General features: G+C 38.2%; 5 protein-coding genes across 6 annotated transcripts; all 5 read right to left on the reverse strand.

The window, feature by feature from the left end:
- Nucleotides 1–40: 40 nt before the first annotated feature.
- On the reverse strand, nucleotides 41–3702 carry LOC132186182 (proline-rich receptor-like protein kinase PERK4). Of its 2 annotated transcripts, none has more exons than XM_059600026.1 (9): nucleotides 3586–3702; nucleotides 2692–3354; nucleotides 1996–2532; nucleotides 1757–1843; nucleotides 1594–1664; nucleotides 1370–1446; nucleotides 906–1050; nucleotides 588–749; nucleotides 41–401 (listed from the first exon to the last, which is right to left on the reverse strand). In XM_059600026.1, the coding sequence occupies exons 2-9, from the start codon at nucleotides 3245–3247 to the stop codon at nucleotides 153–155; spliced, it is 1884 nt and encodes a 627-aa protein (XP_059456009.1). In that variant the 5' UTR covers nucleotides 3248–3354; nucleotides 3586–3702; the 3' UTR covers nucleotides 41–152. The 2 variants fall into 2 exon arrangements, with proteins under 2 accessions (XP_059456009.1, XP_059456008.1); XM_059600025.1 differs by having other exon boundaries at nucleotides 1757–1852.
- Nucleotides 3703–4967: 1265 nt separating this feature from the next.
- LOC132187044 (F-box protein At5g49610-like) lies at nucleotides 4968–8284 on the reverse strand. Its single transcript, XM_059601196.1, has 2 exons — nucleotides 8197–8284; nucleotides 4968–6435 (listed from the first exon to the last, which is right to left on the reverse strand). The coding sequence occupies exon 2, from the start codon at nucleotides 6397–6399 to the stop codon at nucleotides 5275–5277; it is 1125 nt and encodes a 374-aa protein (XP_059457179.1). The 5' UTR covers nucleotides 6400–6435; nucleotides 8197–8284; the 3' UTR covers nucleotides 4968–5274.
- A 1809-nt stretch (nucleotides 8285–10093) lies between these two features.
- On the reverse strand, nucleotides 10094–10875 carry LOC132188286 (uncharacterized). Its single transcript, XM_059602706.1, has one exon. The coding sequence runs from the start codon at nucleotides 10792–10794 to the stop codon at nucleotides 10303–10305; it is 492 nt and encodes a 163-aa protein (XP_059458689.1). The 5' UTR covers nucleotides 10795–10875; the 3' UTR covers nucleotides 10094–10302.
- Nucleotides 10876–12297: 1422 nt separating this feature from the next.
- On the reverse strand, nucleotides 12298–16334 carry LOC132186842 (acidic leucine-rich nuclear phosphoprotein 32-related protein). The gene is made up of 2 exons (XM_059600937.1): nucleotides 14771–16334; nucleotides 12298–13005 (listed from the first exon to the last, which is right to left on the reverse strand). The coding sequence occupies exons 1-2, from the start codon at nucleotides 15917–15919 to the stop codon at nucleotides 12721–12723; spliced, it is 1434 nt and encodes a 477-aa protein (XP_059456920.1). The 5' UTR covers nucleotides 15920–16334; the 3' UTR covers nucleotides 12298–12720.
- Nucleotides 16335–18711: 2377 nt separating this feature from the next.
- LOC132186793 (plant-specific TFIIB-related protein 1) lies at nucleotides 18712–22493 on the reverse strand. The gene is made up of 3 exons (XM_059600855.1): nucleotides 21830–22493; nucleotides 20361–20519; nucleotides 18712–19721 (listed from the first exon to the last, which is right to left on the reverse strand). Exons 1-3 carry the CDS (start codon nucleotides 22409–22411, stop codon nucleotides 18888–18890), a joined length of 1575 nt encoding a protein of 524 aa, XP_059456838.1. The 5' UTR covers nucleotides 22412–22493; the 3' UTR covers nucleotides 18712–18887.
- Nucleotides 22494–22696: the final 203 nt, after the last annotated feature.

The raw sequence follows: 22696 nt of genomic DNA on the forward strand, positions 1-22696 counted from the left end.
TAATATTAGAGAAAGGAAATAAATCGATTAATTAAAGATCTTCCAATGTCACCTCAAAAACCCAGATCCCCAAATAACTTATAAACCAACGTACAATAAGCACATAAATATGTATATTAAATTTTGTTCAAGTGTATGTGGCGAACTCAAAGTCAAAGGTACTGCTTTTGGTTTTCTCCATTGCCCGTCTCGCGGGACTCATTGCTGGATGTGCCGTACTCGTTGCTAGGGAAGTCCTGGCTTGAAAGAGCCATCTTTCTGAACTTCTTCATGTCAGCATTGTAAGCACTGCTGTCATAGTCTGAGCTCCCATTATTGGAGCCGAAAACCGAGCTCTGCCCAGGCTTCGTCCCCACATTCAAGTCGTCCAGCGATACGTCTCCCTCCAATGCACGTACAATCTGGTTTCCAGGATCATTTCTATTGAGTTAAGCTGTCTTCTTCTTATACGTACACTATAAACAACCATTCATTTGCATAATATTCTTTTTTTCTTCTGAGAATTCATTGCATACTCAAAGTTTAAGATTTTTTAGACCCAACAAACAATATCACCTTAATTATTCTTCTTATAGCTCCATATATACCTGGCTCATTTTCGGGCGCTTTCTTGCAGAGTGGCGAATGCTGGCAGCAGCGCTAGCTACCATGCTTGCCATCTCATGAGGATTGTAATTGCCCTCCAACCGTGGATCAACCAGCTCATCATATTTGCCTTCCTCCAAAGCGATTGCCATTATTGGTCGAGCCTGCAGTTTGTCACACATTTACAGAAAATCTCAATGGTTTCAGGGCAAATTAATGGGAGGGAAAAATACTTTTTTCTTTTTCTTTTTAAACTCACAATCTCATGAATCTGAACTGCAAATAATGAAAAATTGGCAAAGTATAGAGGAAGCACAAACCCAATCTACTAAGCTATCTTCCATTGCACCTGAAGGATCCACAGGTCGCCGCCCAGTTATTAATTCCAAGAGCATGACACCATACGAGAAAACATCAGATTTATCTGACAACTTGCCACTCGACGCATACTCTGGAGCCAAATACCTGCATTCATTGGCAGATTTCTCTCTTCTTAAGATTCAATGTATCGAAGAATAGCGATTGTCTTTCTAACTTAATGACACATCAAAAAATTAGTCCCATAATTGTCCGTATTGAGTGAGTAAATTATAAAGGTATACATTCTCGACATTAATTGGTGAAAAAATATATGTACGTATAACTTCAGGTCTATTAATTCCTTGCATAGCATAAGCAAGGAATTAGATGTCTGCTTAAGAATCAAGTTGTATGCCAATGCTGAAGTTGCTTCATAGCAGTCCCTTAATTAATTATATATAGCAAAATCCTGAATACAACATACCCGAATGTTCCCATGACACGAGTAGAGACATGAGTGTAAGTGTCAGAAGACAACTTAGCCAATCCAAAATCAGCCACCTGAATTATAAGCATTGGGGAATGACTAATTAGCTTCAGCAGCATAAGCATTCATTCATATTAAATGCTAGCTAGGAATTCATTCATGGTTCTATACATTTTCTGCAGATATATTTATGTGTAGGAGCATTCGGTAAAAGCAGATACCATGGCTTCAAAGTTGAAGTCAATGAGGATGTTTGCTGCTTTGATATCACGATGGATGATCCGAGGGTGGCCTGCATGCGCATTTCAATCAAAAATAAAAAATAAATAAAACAACTATCAGAGAGAGAAAGAGAGAGAGAGAGAGAGGATGTGGATTTCTTACAATCTTCATGAAGGTATGCAAGGCCTTTAGCAGATCCTGTCGCAATTCGAAGTCTAGTTGACCAATCCATGACTGGAACGCCCTTTCCTGCAACCACTAGTTAGGTAAACTCATTCAGATATCCATATATATGATAGTAAAATCATCTTATTCTAAAATTTTATCATCAACATTAATTCAAAAGCTGGCAAAAAAGAGTACATATATATAATCATTTAATCATATTGTTAAAAACTTACCATGGAGGTGAAATTCCAAGGTCTTATTGGGGACGAATTCGTAAACCAACATTCTCTGCCCACCAGCAATACAATATCCAACGAGTGACACAAGGTGTCGATGATGAACACGACTAATGATTTCAACCTCAGCCTGGAATTCTCTCTCTCCTTGCCCGCTGCCCGACTTCAGGCTCTTAACTGCAACTTCCTTTCCATTAGGCAACACACCCTTGTGAACATAGCCAAACCCGCCCTGACCCAACAAATTGGCCTGGGAAAACCCGCCCGTTGCAGCCGCAAGCTCCTCATATGTGAAAGTGCTCTTGTTGAATCCAAGAGCCATATTTGGTGAGGGAGGTGGCAAGGGGGGTTTGTATGGGCCTGAGAACCCGGAGCTCATTTCACCGCTACTTGACATCATGGGGCCCGGAGGCGGAGCCCACTGGCCCACACCGGGTGATCCAGCGCCTGGCGGTGCGGGTAGCCTGACATTAACATGGTCAGGTGCTTGGGGACTATTGTGCCAGTTAGATGAACCTTTGTAGAAGTCACCACCTGCGCAATAAATTATACATTAATAGTAATTAATTATATGGAAATATTTCAAACGGCTGTGGCAAAGCTTACAAGATAATTAAATAGGCGGAAGGCATATATATAGGAGGAATTAAAAGATGTGAAAACAAAGAATGTTGTTGCAGAATTAATTGGCACCTTTTTGTGAAGGATCTCCATAGTAATGCATCTGCATATGGCCACGCTTTTTCTTCTTCTTCCCAAAGCAAACTGTACAAATGATGATCACGGCAAGTAGAAACAACCCTACCCCAACTGTAACTCCTATTATCAGCGCGTTGTTATTGGAATCTGATGAACTAGACGTTGAACTATCAGAATCCGACGATGGGGGTGGGGGTGAGAGTTTGTGTGGAGGTGGCGGAGATGAATGGTGGGGTGGAGGTGGCGGCCGGGAAGGTGTACCGTTTTTTGGAGGTGGCGGAGGAGGGCCATTTTTGGAAGAGGGTGGCGGCGGTGGTGGTGGTGAAGATGGCGAATTACCTCCAGATGGAGGTGGTGGAGGGGCCTCGGAGGGTGGGGGAGGAGATGGCGGTGACTGTGAGGGTGGCGGTGACTTTGACGGTGGCGGTGACTTTGAGGGTGGTGACGGCGATGATGATGGAGTTGGTGAAGATGATGAGCCTGACGGTGGTGGAGCGTTTGGCGAAGGTGGAGAGTCCGGCGACGAAGCATTCACAGAAGGCGAAGACATTATACGGTCATCAACTTCCGGTAGCTAAGATTTACGTCAAAGTATACGCCGGAAAGTAACTCCACCTCTCCCTCGCAACTGCTCGTCTCAAGTACTATTGGAGACCCCTGAATAAGATTAAAAGATCCAAATAGAAACAGTTACAGAGAACAACAATAAAATGTAAATAACATTAAGCAATACGACCCCAGCTTAAATCCAACGTAAACGTACGTTTTTAATTTTTTTACTCTAAATGGAGTTCCATAAATTACAGTAATTTTAGCTTTTACATCTTAAAATTCTGTTTCTGAAGGAGAAAGCAACTTTTTTTTTTTTTTGCATTAGAAGAAGGGTACCTGATTAGAGATAGGAGGGTTCTCGAAGGAGGGAGAGAGAAAATCTGTTGGATATTGAAATTTCCATAATAGAGAGGAGACCCTGTCCAATTCCCAATGGCCTCCTACAAAGGTGGATTCTCTCTCTCTCTCTCCCTCTCTCTGTCTCTCTCTCTCTCTTCCTCAAGTCTAATAAACCTTTTGTTTTGCCACCTTTAACTTAGTTTGAGTTCGTTATTCGTTTTACCAGTTCCTGGCTGGTGTTTTGCTTACTTCTTATTCAGCCTATGTCGACCCTATAATTTCCTTTCAGGTAACCAATATTAACTTCAAATATAAACTCTCTCCACATTGCACGCTTGTCTTCACACTTGTAACAAACACAACCTCACCTCTTGTTTCTAAAATGAAACATAAAAATTAAGGATTGATCCGCAATATCACATCAACAAAATAAGATAAAATTGTGATAAATAACAATATTACTTTCTGTTTCTACGAATCAGAGAAATTGAGAGATTCATTTTATGGTCTAAATTAATTTTAATTTACATGTTTAATGATGCATGCATGTGTTACTAAATGGTAAATATATTGTCACTATTTTTAAATGACTTGGTACCATTCATACACTATTAATTAGATGCAACAAAACAAAATAAATTTACCATGTGCGGGTGATCCAGTAGATAGACCAAACATGATGACCAAATATAATACCGGGCAAAAGAAAATGGAAAGACGTAAATGATCGAAATCCTTCACTTGGATGTGGGCGTTGCTATGGCAATCTCATTATATAGCTTAAAAATTATTTATTTTTGTCACTCAAAAAAAAGATTTATTTATTTTTGGAAGATGTATCGAGACCCATTATCCTCAATGGAAATCAGTTGAAAAACTTTAAAATTTTATATCTATTACTTTCCCTGGACAGAAAACTGTTTCAAGGGGATAAGCAGATCCAAAATATAGCAAGTAGATCTCAATCATATCCAACAAGAAGGAATATATATATATATATATATATATATATATATATATATACACTGAGGCTGTTCGAAAATAACGAAACTCCAAGGCTATAAGGAGAACTTAGAACCTAGCGATGAAATATCGCATACATTTATCCGAGCAAAGAAAAATCAGTGGCTTCTTGTTGGAGTGAGATCGCCTAAAACCTGGTCACCCGAAATTCAGGCAAACCTACTTGCCCTGAACAGCTTCAAATGCGGAGCCCTGCACTTACGCTATCTGAATTTAAGTAAAATTTCAGTAAAATTCAGAGTGCCTAATTTCAGGGATGCTCATCCTTTCTTGTTAAGGAGTCTGCAATCTGCATGATTTGGAAATTAGAAGCTTCTATGCAGGTCAAAATTCCGAAGCAGCCTACTAGTGACAGGTTTAAAATAAAGGTCCGATAAACTGAACAATTTCATTAAATTGTTTCATTTACTTGGCATCCTAATTCTGAACCCCAAATCAAATATATTTTGTATTTTGCACCAAAAAAACCCGAAAGTAGCAAGATGTCAAACAAAAACACAGCCAAATTTGATAGCTACAATTCTAACACAAAAGCCATAAAATTATTTCCCCAACTATTACGTAATTTCCAAACCATTACCACCTAATATAACAGCCCAGCGTGTCATCTTCTGGCTACAAAGCGTTGCAGATGAGGTAGGCACATAAGATAAGCGAGCCAAACTAAATTTCAACAAGGCTATTCACATAAGCAATGATTCTAATATCATCATCAGCTTCATCGCTCAGGCGTCCAAATTTTTTAGTCTTCAGGTCGTATGAATAAAGCGTTTTCTGGCTCCGAAACACGATCACATCCCTGCTCGCAAAGAGCACAGCTCCCTTATTGTATGGCAAAGATCCAGGACATGAAAATCCATGAAGCTCTGAAAATGAAATTCCGCGGAACTCCGAGCTGTTGTCGATACTGACACTAAGTTTTAAATCCCAAGCCTTGACTCTGCTGTTCATAGCCATCGTGTTTGTGTAGGGATTGGACAGCACACTCACAGTTAGTGTCCGATTATAAGCGCTAGTCGAAGTAAGCTTCCCATTCATAACACCCAAGCAGCCATAATGACCATAAAGGCGTTGTGACCGCTCCATGGTGAGATCAAAAGCAACAATTCCACTACCCTCTGAAAGCCAGTAAACAATTCCATCCACATGGACACCTGAGTTAGGAATGAGCTTTGTAGCACCAAAGTATATCTCACCAGAAATTCTCCAGGACCCTTCTGCAGAGGAATAGATCTCAAATTCGCATGTACTGTCAAAGTCAGCAGATGGAAAAGCACAAATGAGCTTGTACTCGGCGACAAAGTTGAGTAACGACGGCTCAAACATCAGCACAAGGGAAGGGTCAGACCCATGATTAGCATTGGGTTTAGGGAGTTTCTTCCACTGCTTGGTAACAGGATTGCAGATGTAGTAGGCCTTGTCACCAGTGTGACCCTGGCAGCATAGTAAGCCATTGGAAGAAGTCTTGATGTCAACTGGTTCAGGCAGAAACTGCAAAGATGGGTCTGGAACACCGTAAGAATCTGGGTCAAGGGAGATAAATGAAGGTGGATTCGAACTAGATTGACAAAATAAGCCCGAGATATCATGGAAACTATTTGACTGATTGTGGGCAAAGAAAGGAGTTGAGATCTGGAGCTTCCAGTCCCTACAAACTGTTTTGAACCTAAAAAGTGATTTAGCAGGAAGAAAAGGCAGGGTGTGCTCCCTTATTATGTCTTTGAGGTCCATGTATATCTTGTTGTTTCTGTTTGCAATGACATTATTTGATCTCTTCCCTCGATCCATTAAGCCTCTTATCAAATTTCTTTGTCAGTAATTGAACTGTAGCAAGACATGGAAGTTTTTGTCAGTAAAATGGAAAATTACATAGATATAATAAATCTTACAAAAAAGGAAAAGAAATGTAGAGAGCAGACATAAAACAAAAAATTTTCTTATCCACATTATAGATTTGGTTTTTGAGTTTTCATTTGTTTCAAAATGCTGAATGTCTCATAAGTTAGCTAAATCAATATGCAAACTCTCAATTGCTTCAATGTTTACCTCCTATTCAACAATACTAGTATTCTACGCAACAGCTGAACCAATAGGTGGCTTATGATAGGGTTTGTGGCAGCATGCGGTATTCGGAAACAAGTTGATGAGTAAAACATCATATGTATTAATCCTTATTTACAAATTCCTTATTGGTACTATTTCCAAACTAACAACTCTGTAATGCCATGTATGAATCACAATCACAATAAGGAAATACTGCTCATCAGAAAAACCTATTAATTCTTTATTTTTCTATACAAAAGCTCTGCCAGTCATATTCATGAATTGAACATATCATTTTGCAGTTGTCTTTCCTACTTATAAAAAACCAATCGTTTCTCTTTCAAAGTATTGGAACACATTAGAAATACATGATAACATACCCAAATTCAATTCTCATCAGACATTAAACTTAATATAATTATCTATTTCTAAATAAAATTATAAACTGGTCAGATTCTGCTCGACTTTATTTGGCCATATGTTAATATCAGTCTGCCCCCATTGCCATCCAAACAATATCTCACCAAATCAAAGTAGAGAAAGACGCCTGCTAATAGAAAAAGTGGCATATCTGCAGATGATAACGAGAGCAATACTAATAGCACCAATAGTATCCATTCCAGTTCCCTTTACTAGTAAGGGGAGCCATCACCATGGCCAATGATCCAACCCCATACCGAGATGCCCTTATGTTAATATCAGTCTACCCCCATTTTTATCCAAACAATGTCACCAAATCACTGTGCACATTTTGGGCTATTAAGAACTCAAAAAGATTGATTTACACCAAAAGCAAAAAACTACAAAGAACTATCCATTTGCTAAGAAAATTTCTATTCTATACTAAACTTTGCCTTCTTTAGGTACACTTTGTTCCTCATAGAAATTGCACCATTTTACCTACATTAACAATAAAGATTCCACTAATTAATACTTAACAAGGGTGGCCCTATTTTCACATCTCGAATGGTTGTTTCCACACCACTCCCTCTTGTAGGTTGAGATCCACCGACTGAGAAGGAGTGGTATGTAATTAACAAAATCTACTATTTCAAGAACGTTCAAACGCCGATTGATTCCCCGTGATAAGATTAACGATCTCAGAAAACATAATCTAAGTCCAAACAAAACTACACATATAAGAGAAATATGTACTAGCCAAATTAAAATCACTGAGCATAACCCAATGCAACTAATCGGCACCGTCTAATTTGATTTTTGTTCATTTTTATTGGTTATTCTCAGAAACAACAAGAACATAAAATTTTGTTAACTTTTCCTTCGTATTCTCAGCAACCAAACAGGCCCTCGTAGTACAGATCCCCTTTACGCGATCAAATAGTTTACATACGGGCGATCAGACTGTAAAATCCAAACATTTCTCCTGAAGAAAAAAGCTAGCAACAGCAAAAAAACTATACAATTTTGATCTAAACGATGCAATAGATATAGGAGCGTGCTAATAACGATTAACTTAATCTAACATCTACAGAAACTGATCAAACTAAAATTATCAATTTGATAATGAGCTAACGACTGCACCTCAATTTCGATCGGCGATAGTTTTTGATCGAGATGGCCAGCGAGCAAGCGAGAGAGAGTGAGTGAGTGAGTGATTTAAATTGTCCGGTGTCCCTTATAAAATACGAAAAGAAACAATGGAAAAAGACTACAGCTTGACTTGTTGCAGAAGGTTGTCAGTTTGGATTCCAGTATATTATACGCTAGCCGAGGGCTATCACTATCCTACTCCAGCTCAGGATATGAGTTCACCAGGAAAAACGTGCACTTTGTTTGAACCGGCTGTAGCTAGGCTGAAATAAACCCTCGCTAATCGCCCTAATTACTAGCCGTATAATCGCTTTTATATATATATATATATATATATATATAGAGCATTCCTAATGGAAGAACTAAATGTTACTTTTATTTAAAATGGCTCTTCAAATATTTAAAAAACTCCCTATATTGGATTAGCCAAAATAAAATGTAAAATAGATATTTGATTGGAAGAGCTAAAAAAAAAGCTAAATGTAGCAGTACTTTTCAAGGGAGTTATTTTATTTTTATTGTTTCCTATTTTCTCTTTTTCCCAAATCTTTTCATACTTTTTCTCTGCATATTCTCTTTTTCCCAAAACTTTTCTCATTTTTCCTCTCACGTGTTCTCTTTTTTCCAAAACTTTTATTGCTTTTAATAATATTTTAATATAATAGATATAAATATAGCTAATCGGATGTAGAGACATATAAAAATAGCTTATCTAAACTAGATAAAAGTGAGTTTTAAGAAGCCATTTTACATAAAAATATGGCTCCTCCATTGGAAATGCTCTAAGGATGTCATATGTAAGTGACATTACTATCAAAACGTCATTTTTGGTTTTTCTGATTTTTTTTTTCTTCTCTTTTTTTCCTTTTACAAAGAGGTTAACAGTTAATAGCGGTTTTCTCTTATTTAATAATCGCGTGGTTCTTAAATAACCGCTAATCAGTGGTTATTAAATAACTACTAACTGCTTAGGCGGTTGCGATTAGCAGTTTTAGCAAATAACCACTAACGTAACCCTCTTTTCACCCACATACTCAATTAAGTTGAATTTCTTTTCACTTCGTTTAGAATATTCATTTTTCGTTAAAAAATGAGAGGAATGCTATATACTTTCTATAAATTTTTTTCCAAAATTTGCTCCTTAAATGATGTGTCACAAGCCCATAAAATGATGACACATTTCTCAAAATAATGAATTATATAAAATTGTGATTCATCATTTGGATAAATTTTTTGAGAAGTGTAGCATTTCTCAAAAATTATGTAATTCTCACTTATTCAGAAAACACATATCAATTTTATAAATTGTGCTAAAAAAATTTCTTCAAAGCTAGTTGGAGGAAAACGTATTGCCATGATAGAATTGATTTTTTCTTTTTATTTGAGATACTAGTATAGCTTTTTTTTTTTTTTTTTTTGTAAAGTATATGAGAAAACGAAAAAAACCCACTAAATAGAACTCTAAACTACAACCGTGGAAAAAGCGGGTATTTTTCACTTACAATTTAGATTGAGAGAGGAGAGATATGGAAATGCAACTAAAAATATTTCTAGTTATGACCCATTATACTGCATTATGGACGTAGAAATTTGTACTTTTATTCATATTCGTGACTTCTCAAATAGAAGATACTATGATAGAGTCAATAGAATAGAGAAGAGATTCTTGCATTATATTGATTATTTTGGATTATCTTAAATTATTTGATTTTCGTGCCTTAAGTTACATACCCAGATACGCATATAATAATGTTTTGGCTATATATATATATATATGAGCCTAATAGTAATAGCCTATGGCCCCTACTACATACCCTCCACTCAGTCCGTCTCTGCTTCCAGTGAAAAATCATCAGAAATCTTGTGCAAAGCGAGAAATGCATGGTAATGATCACCTCTAATAAAAAATTTGTTAAATATAATATTCTAACAAAGATAATTAAAATTCTTTCACAATCTTCATTATTAATTTAACATACGAAAAGAAAATTAACATGACAGCTTGGACGAAGTGTGGCCACAGACACAGGATAGAATTCTAGTGGTCGTCGACAACGCATTATCTGCTAGAGAGAGAGAGAGAGAGAGAGAGAGAACTCAGCCAAAGCACTGGTCAGCTGGGAGAGGGCCGGGAATATAACCCTGCTCAAAATACTGCAACCCGAACACAACGACAATGGCAAGCAAAGTTAAGTACGATAGACCTTCAACAGCTCCTAACAACCCGAAAGGACCATTGGGCAAACCCGAACCGGTTTTGATTTTGGTGTACAAGGACCAAGCTACGATTCCCACAACAACTAGATAGCTGACGCCCTCTATTGCGCCTATTGAGCCCCCTGGCCCAGGCGGGAGGCCGCAGCCAGTTGTCTTGAGCGTGTAGAGGGACCAGCCTATCACTGGGGTTGAGACCAAGCCACCAGCTATTGCAGCTTTCTCTACAACGCCGACGTTGCCGCTGTCGCTGCTCTCTTTTGCCATGCCCAAGAGTTTGAGTGGTGCATGCAACCTTGCTCTTCCATGGGCGAAATTGAAAGAGTTACTTCGTGGTGACGGTAGGGATGTTGATGCGGGTGACAATAGCAACATCTTTGAGGCTTCCAAGAAAAAGCTGTTGGCCTAGTCCTACAAATTTTCTTCCGCACAGAGAGAGAGAGAGAGAGAGAAAGAGAGGCATTCTTTCCAAGTCATCATATAAAGAGAGAGAGAGAGACCATAAAAAGTAAAATAAAGTTGAAAATGATAGGTTTTAAATAAAAGAAATGCTATTTACCAAACCGATATTTTACTATACTGAACTTAAATCAGCCGTTGTTTAAAACATAAGAAATAAAAAATCAATTGATACTAGATCCTACCGTTAACATAGTGGGATACTTGTGAAATATTAGTATGGCAAATACTATTGCTCTTTAAATAATTTTTTGTTGGAGGATTGATACTAATGAATCCAAATATCCAGTAAATTCTGCTACAAGTTGATGTAACAATTCCTTAGCTACCAAATAATTAAATTTAATTATGTAGTACATATAAATTGCCATGTTAGTTTTTTTTTTAATTTTTTTTTTAATTAATTGCCATGTTAGTTTGAATAATGATTTGAGCTACTACATAAAATAAAAAGTTGCAAGGCCCACTTGCTCGAACTCTTGTCCCATAACCTTCTCTCTATGAGCTGTCCAAATTATTAGTAAATTGAACACTCCAAATATAAAAAAGATTTGGATTTTGTCAGCTTATAAGTTATCATGTTACTTATCATATCAACTAATAAATAATTAAAAAAAAACAATAAATAATTAAATAATAATGCAACAAATCGCAATTATTTTATTACAACATGCACACCAATATTGTGACATGAGCATTTTGCTCATATTATGCCATGTCAGCCTATGTGTGGGTGTAGTAAAAGAGATATACTATAATCTAATAAAAACTTTATATTTTGCTTATAAAAGTTCATGTGACAAGATGTCACATCTTCTTTTTTGTTTTATCTTTTTTTTTTTCCTAAAAAAAATTAATGATATAACATCTTACCATATAAATTTTTATGGACAAAATGAGAAGTTATTCTTAGATTCTAATATTTGTCATAATAAAATAGGTGTAAAAGAATATAATTATCGAGAATTAAAAGGCTTCTGAATTGACAGCGAAAAGATGGTAGAGACGCTAAAGTGGAGCTTGACCCGGCTAAGCGAGTCGAACACGGCGTCGCTTGAATAGATAATATAAATTGACTGCCACATAGGCTACCACATGCATTAGGACGGACTTTATACCACGAAATGGAATCAAAAACAGTTCAGCTGCTTCACCCGCAAAAAAAGGTTAAACAGAGTAAAGTCGACGTTAAACCGTTGGATCAATGATGGATACCTAGTTTTAAGGACGAATATCACATGATGAACGATCATCAGAACGTTTCAGTACCAAGGGGTACTTGCACCACATCCTTTCCCATCAAACCAAAATAAATCTTATTGCCACCTGGCCTTCCCTGCGACAATAAATATATATAAAGCAACCTACAAATAATACACGTCAGATGTAAAATAAGACAGTAGTGAACACGTCATAAGAGACTAGAAAAGCTCAAGCCCACTTGATTGAATAAAACATAAAGATAGTAACTATCTACAATCGTTTTACAGCCCCCCTTTTTTCCGAAAACTGCTTGGACAAACAAAAGAAAAAAACAAATTCCAGGAATTTTTTTTTTGGTCACCTCCTACTACTAGTCCCCTTGGAAATGAACTTACTGATCATGGGCGGTGAACCGCTCATAACTGTCATTTGAAAAACAAGGTGTAACGGCTATATCAGAATAGCTAGCGGGGACATGAGCCTAACGACTTTTTGAACTAAATCACTAAATTGTCCAAGAAGATGGCCAAAATCACTACCATACTACTACCAACCAAACTATCTAATGTGAGGTTCACCTGTTTCCATATTTGAAAGACATTAACATAACATTAACATGGGAGATCTGAGAGCTGAGTGCTAATGATGCTTCTTGGATGACTTGCTGTAGTCGACATCATCGTTTTCCTCGTCATCCTCACCATTCTCATCCTTCTTGGCGTCTGTGTCTGCGTCTTCGTCCCTTTTCCTCTTAAGGTGCGAAGAAGACGGTGGGGGCAGCACTTGAACATCGTCATCATCTTCAACTTCTTCCTCCTCTTCAGCATCATCTTCATTTACTGGTTCCATATCACTACCACCATCATCATCTTCTTCAGCCTGCGCCACTGGCTGAACTAAGTATCCTGCACCATAGTCTTCTTCCTGACAAAATGAAAACAAACTTCTCTGAGTTGATAGATTTTTTTAAAAAACAACACACACACACACACACAATATCTAACATAACTTATAGGATGATACTAAAATATATAACAGGAATTTTAACAATAATCTCAATAACCGAGGAAACCTCAAACTAAAAGAAGAAAGTATTCAATACAGCCAACGGCAGTAGACATATTTGGAACAAAGATTATGCAAGATATCTGAGAACCAACAGAAATCCAAAGGAATAATCTCAGCATTGAGCAAAAACTCAAATTAACAATAAAAACAACTTAATAGAACCAAAAAGCATTAAAAAAAAAAAATTGAAAATAGTTGAATACAAAAATTGAAATAACGTACAAAAGCAGTCACTACATGGTTTACGCTGCCAATGGGAAGGAAAACTTATACATGGCACCAAAAATATACAACTGCACTTTTGTTTCAACAAATACAAAAATTTATGTAACAAATCAAGTACACCAAATATAAACAAGCGAATACATCCACAACACTAACAAATATGTATTGGACGAAACTGAATATTAATAAATGAAAACATATAATAAGTTCAAAAATTAGAGTAAAAAATCCACATTTAAAAACAGCTTGACACCAAGAAATACAACATGCAAGGAAAGTAAGATCAGAAGGACGTTAGTCACAACCCATTATATGGTGCACAAAGACAGCTCCATTGTCAATTAACAAGTTCCAATGCAGCAGCAATCAGAGCACACTTCACAAAATTGGCTTTAAGCAATTTACTCAGCAACTTTAAGCCGTGATTTTTGCTTGTATAAGATACCACAAAACAAATCTTACCACAAAACATGACAACAAACTGAATGTTGGGACATTGAACATCTAAAATATCACACACTATGCTTGACCAACTATGTCGTGAAATATTGAAAACCTAAAAAACCAGGGGATGATTCACCACGAGAAAAACAGTGTCAGAAAAAAGATAAGTTAGGAAGAACTTAAAATATCATGAAAAACATCCCAACACAACTGGAATCAAGGGCATCTATGGGAAAACTTCAAATCCTGTATCATACCAACAGATATTTTAATATTGTGAAATCAAGTTGAAGTGAATTCAAAATTTACTTTTCCAAACAAAGATAGTTGTTTACATAATTTCTTTAATCTCCAAATCTTGCTTAAAACAGCAAAATAGAGTGAACCAGCAGTATCCCCACAATTTTCTCCTATTTTAATAATAAATAACCATACACCCAAAAGTTTTCAAAATAGGTTTGGTACCAAAACCAAAAATTGCCCAAAGATTACTAATTTTTTAACAAGAGTAAAAAATGCAAAAGATTGTAAAACAGTTCAACCGCAGAATGCAAAATAGAATATGCTTAACAACCTTTTCATCCACTAAATAGAAATACATACGAGTACCATTTAAGGCTCAGATCAAGTGATGAATGTACTACCCATTAGCTAGGGCGGGAATCACATTAGACACACGAGTAGTAATTATCGTATTTAAGCAATTATTTTCCTAAATAATGTATGAGAGCAAGAGCAAATAAACACAGAAACATAATTCATCATGCAGATGCAGAAGATTATGTGAAAATAACGAATCTAAAAATAGACATGATTCAATCAACAAATCCAAACAAGAAATATCAGAAGCAACTAGAAAATAAGCATTATCTAGCAAAAGACACATCAGTTAGAGGGAAAAAAATGCCACAGATTCAAAGTTGATTTTCACGCAAGTAAAAGGGAATCTCACCTCCTCCTCACCCTCTTCTTCGTCCTCAAACACTCCAACTTCTTCAACACCCTGCTCTTCCTCCCCAGTCTCACCGTTATCCTCCTCATCTCCAACATCCTCACCCTGCTCGTGTCCATCAATCTCCCCCTCTGTGCTCGTCAACCGCCCTGTACTCTCCGGCTCCGCAAGATCCCCCTCGTCATTGTCCACTTCCTCCTCTTCATCCTCGTCATCCTCTTCGTCATCCTCGTCCTCCTCATCATACTCAACCACGTCTTCCTCATCATCACTGTCCTCAATCTCGTGCACCTCAACTACATCGTCATCGTCACCCTCCTCCTCATCAATTTCCTCCCCCGATTCATTGTCTTCATCATCATCAGCGTCCTCTTCATCCTCATCACCATCCGCTCCCTCAACACGCTCAACCCGAAACCCATTGGCCTGATGATTTGGCCCATTCACTCTCCTAGCCGTCTCCGTCTCCTCCTCATCTGCATTGCTCTCCTCGTCCTCATCCTCGTCGACATCGACAACTCCTTCAGCCCCCTCGCTGTGCCCATTGTTCATCACATACGGCCTATCCTCACCATCAATTTCGCCACTCCCGGGATCATCCTCGTCATCTTCTTCCTCCTCCTCCTCGTCATCGGACTCCGGCCGCTCATTCTCCTCCGCGTCCATCTTATCCAAATACTTCAACGATTTGATCAATCCGAAAACCCTAGATCGATAGTCCTTGACGCGCGTCACGGGGCACTCGTAGAGATCCAGCGAGACGAGCTTGAGCTGGGCGAGCGGGGCGAGATCCTCGATGAACTGAATCCTATTGTTGGAGAGGTCGAGGTCTCGGAGCGAGTCGAGTCCCGCCTCGACTAGGAACTCGAGGCCGCCGGCGATCCGATTGTCGGAGAGGATGAGCTTCTGTAGGTTCCGAAGCCGAGGGAACTGCTCGAGAGACGAGACGCCGATGTTAGCGATAGAGAGGTGCTGAAGATTCTGGAACCTCTCTAGAAGGCTCGGAGGGGGAAGCCGGCCTTGCACGCACTTTACGGCGCCGTCTAGAGTTAGGGTTCGAGCCGAGGCGTGATCCGTTTGGCCGTCTAGCGCTGTCTCCACGGCTCGCTCCCAGATCTCGTCCATCAAATACGAAACCCTATATCTCATACACCAATTCCTCAATACCTCCCTAAACGAATCGTTTCAGAGCATGGAGAACCACAATTTCAGAGCCAAGCCACAGATTTCGCTGTAAAACGAACCAGAAATTTCTTATTCCTAAAGAAACCAATTTTTTTTGTAAGACAACCCTAACCCTAACTCTAGCCCGAGCCCAAACCCTAACCGTAGATTTGAAAATCGATTCCGAGACCCAATAACTATCCTTTCTCAACGACTTAAACCCCTAAAAATTTCCTTTTCTTTTTTCAGATGTACGGACTTTCTTCTGCAAGTTCGAAATGCTTTGAAGGCACAAATAGACCCCTCTCTCCCTCTCTCTCTCCTATTGGTTGGAATAGGCGAGTCGTGATAAACCTCAAGGGGAAGGGGCTCAGGGTGCGTGGCTAGGGTTCGGGTTTTGAGGCTGGCCCGTGTAGTTGAAATGTGTTTGAATCGCTACAGCGTGGACCGTCGGATTGAAGAGGCACGCATCGATGACGTGGCTAAATGGACGGTATAGATTTGAGGTTAGTGTGTTTGTTTTTGAGAAGGATCTAGGTAGATGGAGAGAGAGAGAGAGAGAGTCCGACACGTCTCCTTTGGGTATAAATATCGGGGTCTTAGTGATATGCCACTATTGTTTCGGTGAATTACGTGTTTACCATGAGATCAGAGATCTACGGACGAATGGGGTCTTAGCTCTAAATTTATTCTTTTTTTTTTTTTTTTTTTAATGTTTTGGTTTAATAAAGAAAAATTAAAACAATTTGGAGCTTAGTTGTGTTTATTTATCCCTCCATTTCATTTTGTCAATAAATCTACCTTAAACATCAATTTATTTGTGTTTTATTAAATTAAAATTGATTTTATGATTTTCAATATACATAGATCTTGTAAATGTGGTTTCTAAGAGGGGATTGTTTTTATAAGATTTGGGCCCTTTCGATATATATATATATATATATATATATATATATATATAATGAAATGATATGAATTGAACGCCTATCCCAAAGAGAAGAAGCATGATGATGACGTGATGAGAGCGTGAAAAGGGGAATAGCAACAAGTTTCATGCGAGACTCTAAACTCTTAAAAAAAAAAAAAAATTGATTTCAATTTGTTGACTGAATTATAATTTGTTTGAATTTCTAATGAGAAATGAGTCAAACGGGGCCTAATTAGCGAAATTATTCCGACAAGTGAATTCAACCAGATTCTCAATTGGTTGTCCGAATGAACTACAATTCAAATAATTAATTATAGGGAATTTTAGTTCTAATACTTCTATTCATGTCCTATTTTTAAAAGGTCAAGATAATTCTACAACTTAAATGATTGCGTAGATAAAAAATAAAAAAAATAAAAATTAGATATTTATCTTATAATTATTTAATAATATTGATATAACAGTCTTAATTAATTATCAATGATTCATTCTAAAAAAAAAAAAAAAAAAAATCTAAGAATTATAAGATGAAAAGAAATCCTAATGTACAATATGACTTTTGACGTTTACACGTGATCCAGTTGCAAAAGGTCCGTATCCGTATCTATATAAAACCTTGGAATCAGATAGTGCGGATCTATTCATTTATTAGAAAGAAGTGATTCAATACAATTGTGTTTCTATTTCCAACGTGTGTCCCTTCATAACTTGAATACTTGTGTTATTTCGCAATAATAAGCCTACCAAGCAACATGCACTTCCAAAAAGGCTGAGAGTGGCAGAGAGTCAGAGACGGACAAGCAAATTTTCACTATAAAAGTGTCAAATCAAAAGCTGAATTGGGAAAAAGCATAGCTTGTAGGCTTGTAGCTTTCTGTTCTCGTGACTCAGCATCTTATCCAATATCCACATATATGTAAGAAAATATTTTCTTGGGGTTAACTCATCAAAGAATTTTCTACTATTAAAGTTACTATCAAAGGTTCTATATTTCAATAAATCATACGTATTAATTATTTATTTTCAATAAAAAAAAAATTACAAACTAAGTGTAATAGCTTGGAAAATGACTTTGAAAGAGCACAAGGGTTATACAGAAAATCTAGTCAAAGACAATTCTTTTTTCCTATTACACAACTTCCATCAACGTGATAATAGAGGGAAAAAGAAAGAACAAAAGTCCATCAACGAGAGAAAGAAGCCATGTGAACGCAAGCCCCACCCCACCTATCTAAAGCCCGAACACTTCATTTTCAAACGGTTGTTAAAAGGTGTAGTCCCATGGGACTGTACGTTATGTGGAAGAGCATTCAAACCCGGCTTATATGGGCAAGTGTTCGAATAATCCAAGCATGTGCCTAAACTCCCTGTCCTAACAGGTGGGACTCGAGTTTTTCCTCATATGAACTACGTAAAACATGGACAAAATAAAACTACTGCATCGGTACGCTGTGTGCTTCAAATGTTTCCTGATAAGTTAAACAAGAAAATGCAGTATCATGGAGGCATAAAGTGAAAAAAATTACATTACGCTCTTCTCCAAATTCACAATAACCCCCGCAACAAGTGTCTTTTGTTCCTCAGGTATTAATTAAACTAATCATATAGTGGTGATCTCGTTGAATCTGGATCTTTAGAAAACAAGGGCATTGAAGCTCTAGATCAAACACGTACGAGCTATAAACATGATTAAGATCATTTAACCAATCAAATTAACTTTGTTAGAACATAAAACATTCTCAATTTGGCAATGAACTGCTTTGAGTACTTAATAGTTAAAATTGCTCATAACAAACTTCGTGATATTTTACAGGCACATACGCTAAGACCAACAATTTTTGACACGATCTGAAAACTCAACACAAAATTAGTGAGTTAGAGTTAAAGAGTTTGATCCATTTGATTAAATGGGTTGAGTTAGAGTTGACCTATATAATCTTATATACCCATGCCTTGATGCGACTTGAACCTGATACACGAACACGAATTGCCACTCCTACTATACTGTAGGAACAAGACATGTGGCTAGGTATCCCCAAACTGATTGGCATTTCTAGTTCCATTTAGACTCCCAGCTCCTTGATGTTCAGCATAACCAGAAACTACACTTGGTGGCTGAACAAATCGAACGTTTGGAGGAGGCACAGGGATAGGTGGGGGCCAAAACTGCCTGGAAACTGAACTTCCGCTTGAAGTTGGGAGACTCACAAGCTGGTTTGGCTTTAGGGAATTAGTAGTCGCATGATTTGTATCCTGATCTACCTTCCGCTCCAACTCTTGATGGTTAGAGTGCAGTTCATTGATGTCTGTTCCTCGAGAGATATTCGGAATCTTTTCCCCCACTGTCCTGGAGCCAGAAGTCACAAATGGGGCCTGGGGTTGCCAGAATGTGGGTGGTCGGCTCAACACAGGGTTAGAGGCACCGAGAGAGTTACCCCTACTTTCAGCTTCCTCTTTAGCTCGGGCCAGATGGCCCGTATCTGGACACTCAATTGTTTTGTTACCTTTGATTTCTGATTGCTTGTCTCTGTCTGATGAAGAAGTCACTTCAACTAAATCAACTTTAGGTGCTGAAGCACGGCCTGAAGCAATCACAGTTGTGGGAAATGCTCTCTCTGGAGGAACAGCTGGGGTGTAATTAGATGGGAGCAAATCATCCCAATTCTCTAACAGCTCCTTGTAGACTTTACGAAGAGTGACCTCAGTGAGGCCGGTCACCTTACAAATCTCTGCCTGGGTTTTGCGTTTGTCTTCTAATTGGCAGGCCAAATAAATAGCAGCTGCAGAGATGCTAATAGGATTCCTCCGAGTGCAGAAGCATTTATTGATAACAACTTCTCCAATATGAGTTGCAAGCTCCTAAAACAATATGCAGGACTATGGTCAAATTCGATGAGGAGAAAAAGATGGACGGGCATAAAATTCTCAATAGAGTGAACTTCATTGTAAAACAGTTGCAAGTTTTATCACATCACATCAAATTCCAACACTACCAATACGAAATAAAGACCGTTTCCTATGAACAAAACATTAGCACTATAAACCTGACTAGATGATTTGAGAAAAATGCAGAAATGTCAGTGCAGCAATTAATAAAGTTTTCAGATGTGAACTAGAAGGTGATCTGTAACCAAAAATGTCATCCCACATCGAAAAACAATTTGGTTTCCAGTGTAATAGCCTATATGAAACCAGCAGGATCAGATTCAGACTCTTGCAACCATTTGGAATCAAAAAGTAATTTTGAGATTCCTCTTTATCCCTCTTTTTTTCCTTCAGTCTCACAACTCCTCCGATCTATTATAACACACTTTCCTTTTCTCCAACTTGATTGTTTTTCAAATATCTTTTTGGCTGCACATCCCTGTAATCTACCTATTGCATGATTACCACACCACGTGATATCAAGGATTTTTTTTTAGTAGAGGAGTTTTAATTTCAAGTCATTCAAGTTGATGATCAGGTTCAAACTGGTACTCTGCACTCAAAGAAGTGTACCTGGGCAGATTTGTTGAGTTGGAGAAGTGTGCAAAACCTTGGCATATGGACTGATATGGAATTGCTATTAATGGGCTGACTTAGTTGTAGAGCTTCTCCAAGTATCTTGATGTACTTCCCAATCTCCTTCTGGGGTACATTAGCTGCAATTGAGATTTCCTGGCATATAAAATCAGATACCAAATTATAGAAGCTCTGAACTAGAAAGAATTGGCAAGAAATACTACAAGTGACACGTACAAAGCATAGAGGATTCACATATAAGCAAGCTTTCTCACTAATCTCAATGGACAAAAGATTAGCCATTGCAATAACACCATCCACTGAGAGTTTCATAAATTATTTTAAAAAATGAATGAGAAGGATTTAGATTCCCATAGCAAGTACTAAAAAAATAATAATGAAAAAGTAACTAAGAGTGATCTACAATGCTGCTTCGACAAGTTGGGGACTTCATTGCTATAGTTTGTGAAGGAAACTGTCCCTATTTTGCCATTGGGAAACATTTGTGCAATATAAGTCACTTGCATGGGACAAAAGACAACCATTGCTGTAAACAATGACAACAATAACTATTGATGTCTATCACGCTGGACAGAGGAATGAAACAACTTCTAGATTAACATGATGTGGATAAGTAATTCCTAGGAATCAACTTTCTGGCCACCATCATGTAGGCTTAAAATCAGCTAGTTTTAACATCATAACTATTTTGCAAGAATGCAGCCTTGCAGTGCAATTCTCACGAGGCCTAAAAGAAATATACAAAAAAGAGATGATCCCATATGGTGCAAGAACAGTCAAAACATATATAACCAGTGTGGCCCTAATTCAGAAATTAAAAAAGTTTTGCTTGCCAATGTTTCCATGATGCACATAGAATGTCATCGCTTAAACCAAACAGTTATTTAATGGTTTCATCTACAAAAGGGTAATGCATTTAAATGCGAGAACTTGAAATAAAAATGATTGTATTTAAACACAAACAGAAAGAGCTAATAGAATAAGCACAGAAATCTCATTTACGGAACTAAAATACCCGCTGCCAAGGATGCATAAAAGGGTCAATGTACAAGTAAACCATTAAGATATAGAACCATATGCAAAACAAATAATCATTGGTGATGAACAATCCAATTTTCTTGCCAACAAAACGATATGAAAGTAAATTTTCATAGAATCGACCAAAAAATGAAGCAGAAGCATTGCCTTCTGGAATTCAAAGCAGGCAACATGAATCACAATATCTGTTTTCCCCAAAAGGCCTTAGCTCTACACATGAAAAATCCCAGCCCTATTTTCCTAATCTAACCACACAAAAATGTGTATTGACTATAATGTGAAAGAGCAAGCAAATAGCTTCAAATTCCTCAAAATCTATTCCCACTGCACCAATTAATTCCAAAAGCTCCAATAAAACAAGAACAAAGAAATAAAATAATAGGGAATTAGAGTGAAAATTGATGTACCTGGAGGGTCCTGGGCTCTTGGGCCTCCCTAATGGCTTGGACAAGAGCGGCAGTGGCGAGCGCCTCCACGCTCCGATTCCTCAAACAAGTGGCGGAGCAACAATCCCTAAACAACTGGAACGCGTGGTCGGAAATGTCGTGGTCCAGGCCCAGAATGGAGGACACGTCGATGATTTGCATGTACGCCCTCAGATTGTCGACCACAACAGTGGAAGAGGAAGAAGAAGACGACGATGAGGAAGAATAAGATTCGAGAGTGCGCTCAAGCTCGGCGAGGTGGCCGGAGAAGGAAAGGCAGGAGCTGAGGAAGAGAGGGCTGGGCTCGAGGGACCAGGTGGAGAAGGCGGTGATGAAGCCTGTGGGCTCGAATGGGTCCTCTTCGTCGTGGTGGGCCTCGAGGGAGGGCAGGTCGGGGGTGACGAGGCAGAGAGGGTTGTCTTGAGCACGGAGGTGGAAGAGGTGGTGGGGCTGGGACTGCCGCTCCTCGATAACGTGCCCGCACGACGCGCACTCCGTTACGGACCGGCCCGAGCTGGTGGTGGCGCACCGCCCCTGCGCCAAGGAGCAGTACGGGCACTTCATTTCGCGGCTTGCGAGTGAGGGTTGGAGCGGGAGCGATTAGTGGGATGGGCTTCTTCTTAGACGGCCTGGCTTGGTTGGTAAAGCTATCCCATTGTTTTTAATTAAATGCTTCTGATTTTATCATATTTTCTCATATATATTAAGTGAAGTTTGATAAATTTAAAATTTACAATCTTTCAAAAATGATGAGTACGTATTAACTTAAGGGACAAAATCTAATCATAAAAGACCAAGTTTCTTCTAAATTGGGTTTGAAAATTATTTGTATTTTATATACATGTCAAT

This window comes from Corylus avellana, chromosome ca7, assembly GCF_901000735.1.
Source record: "Corylus avellana chromosome ca7, CavTom2PMs-1.0".
Lineage (NCBI taxonomy): Eukaryota > Viridiplantae > Streptophyta > Magnoliopsida > Fagales > Betulaceae > Corylus > Corylus avellana.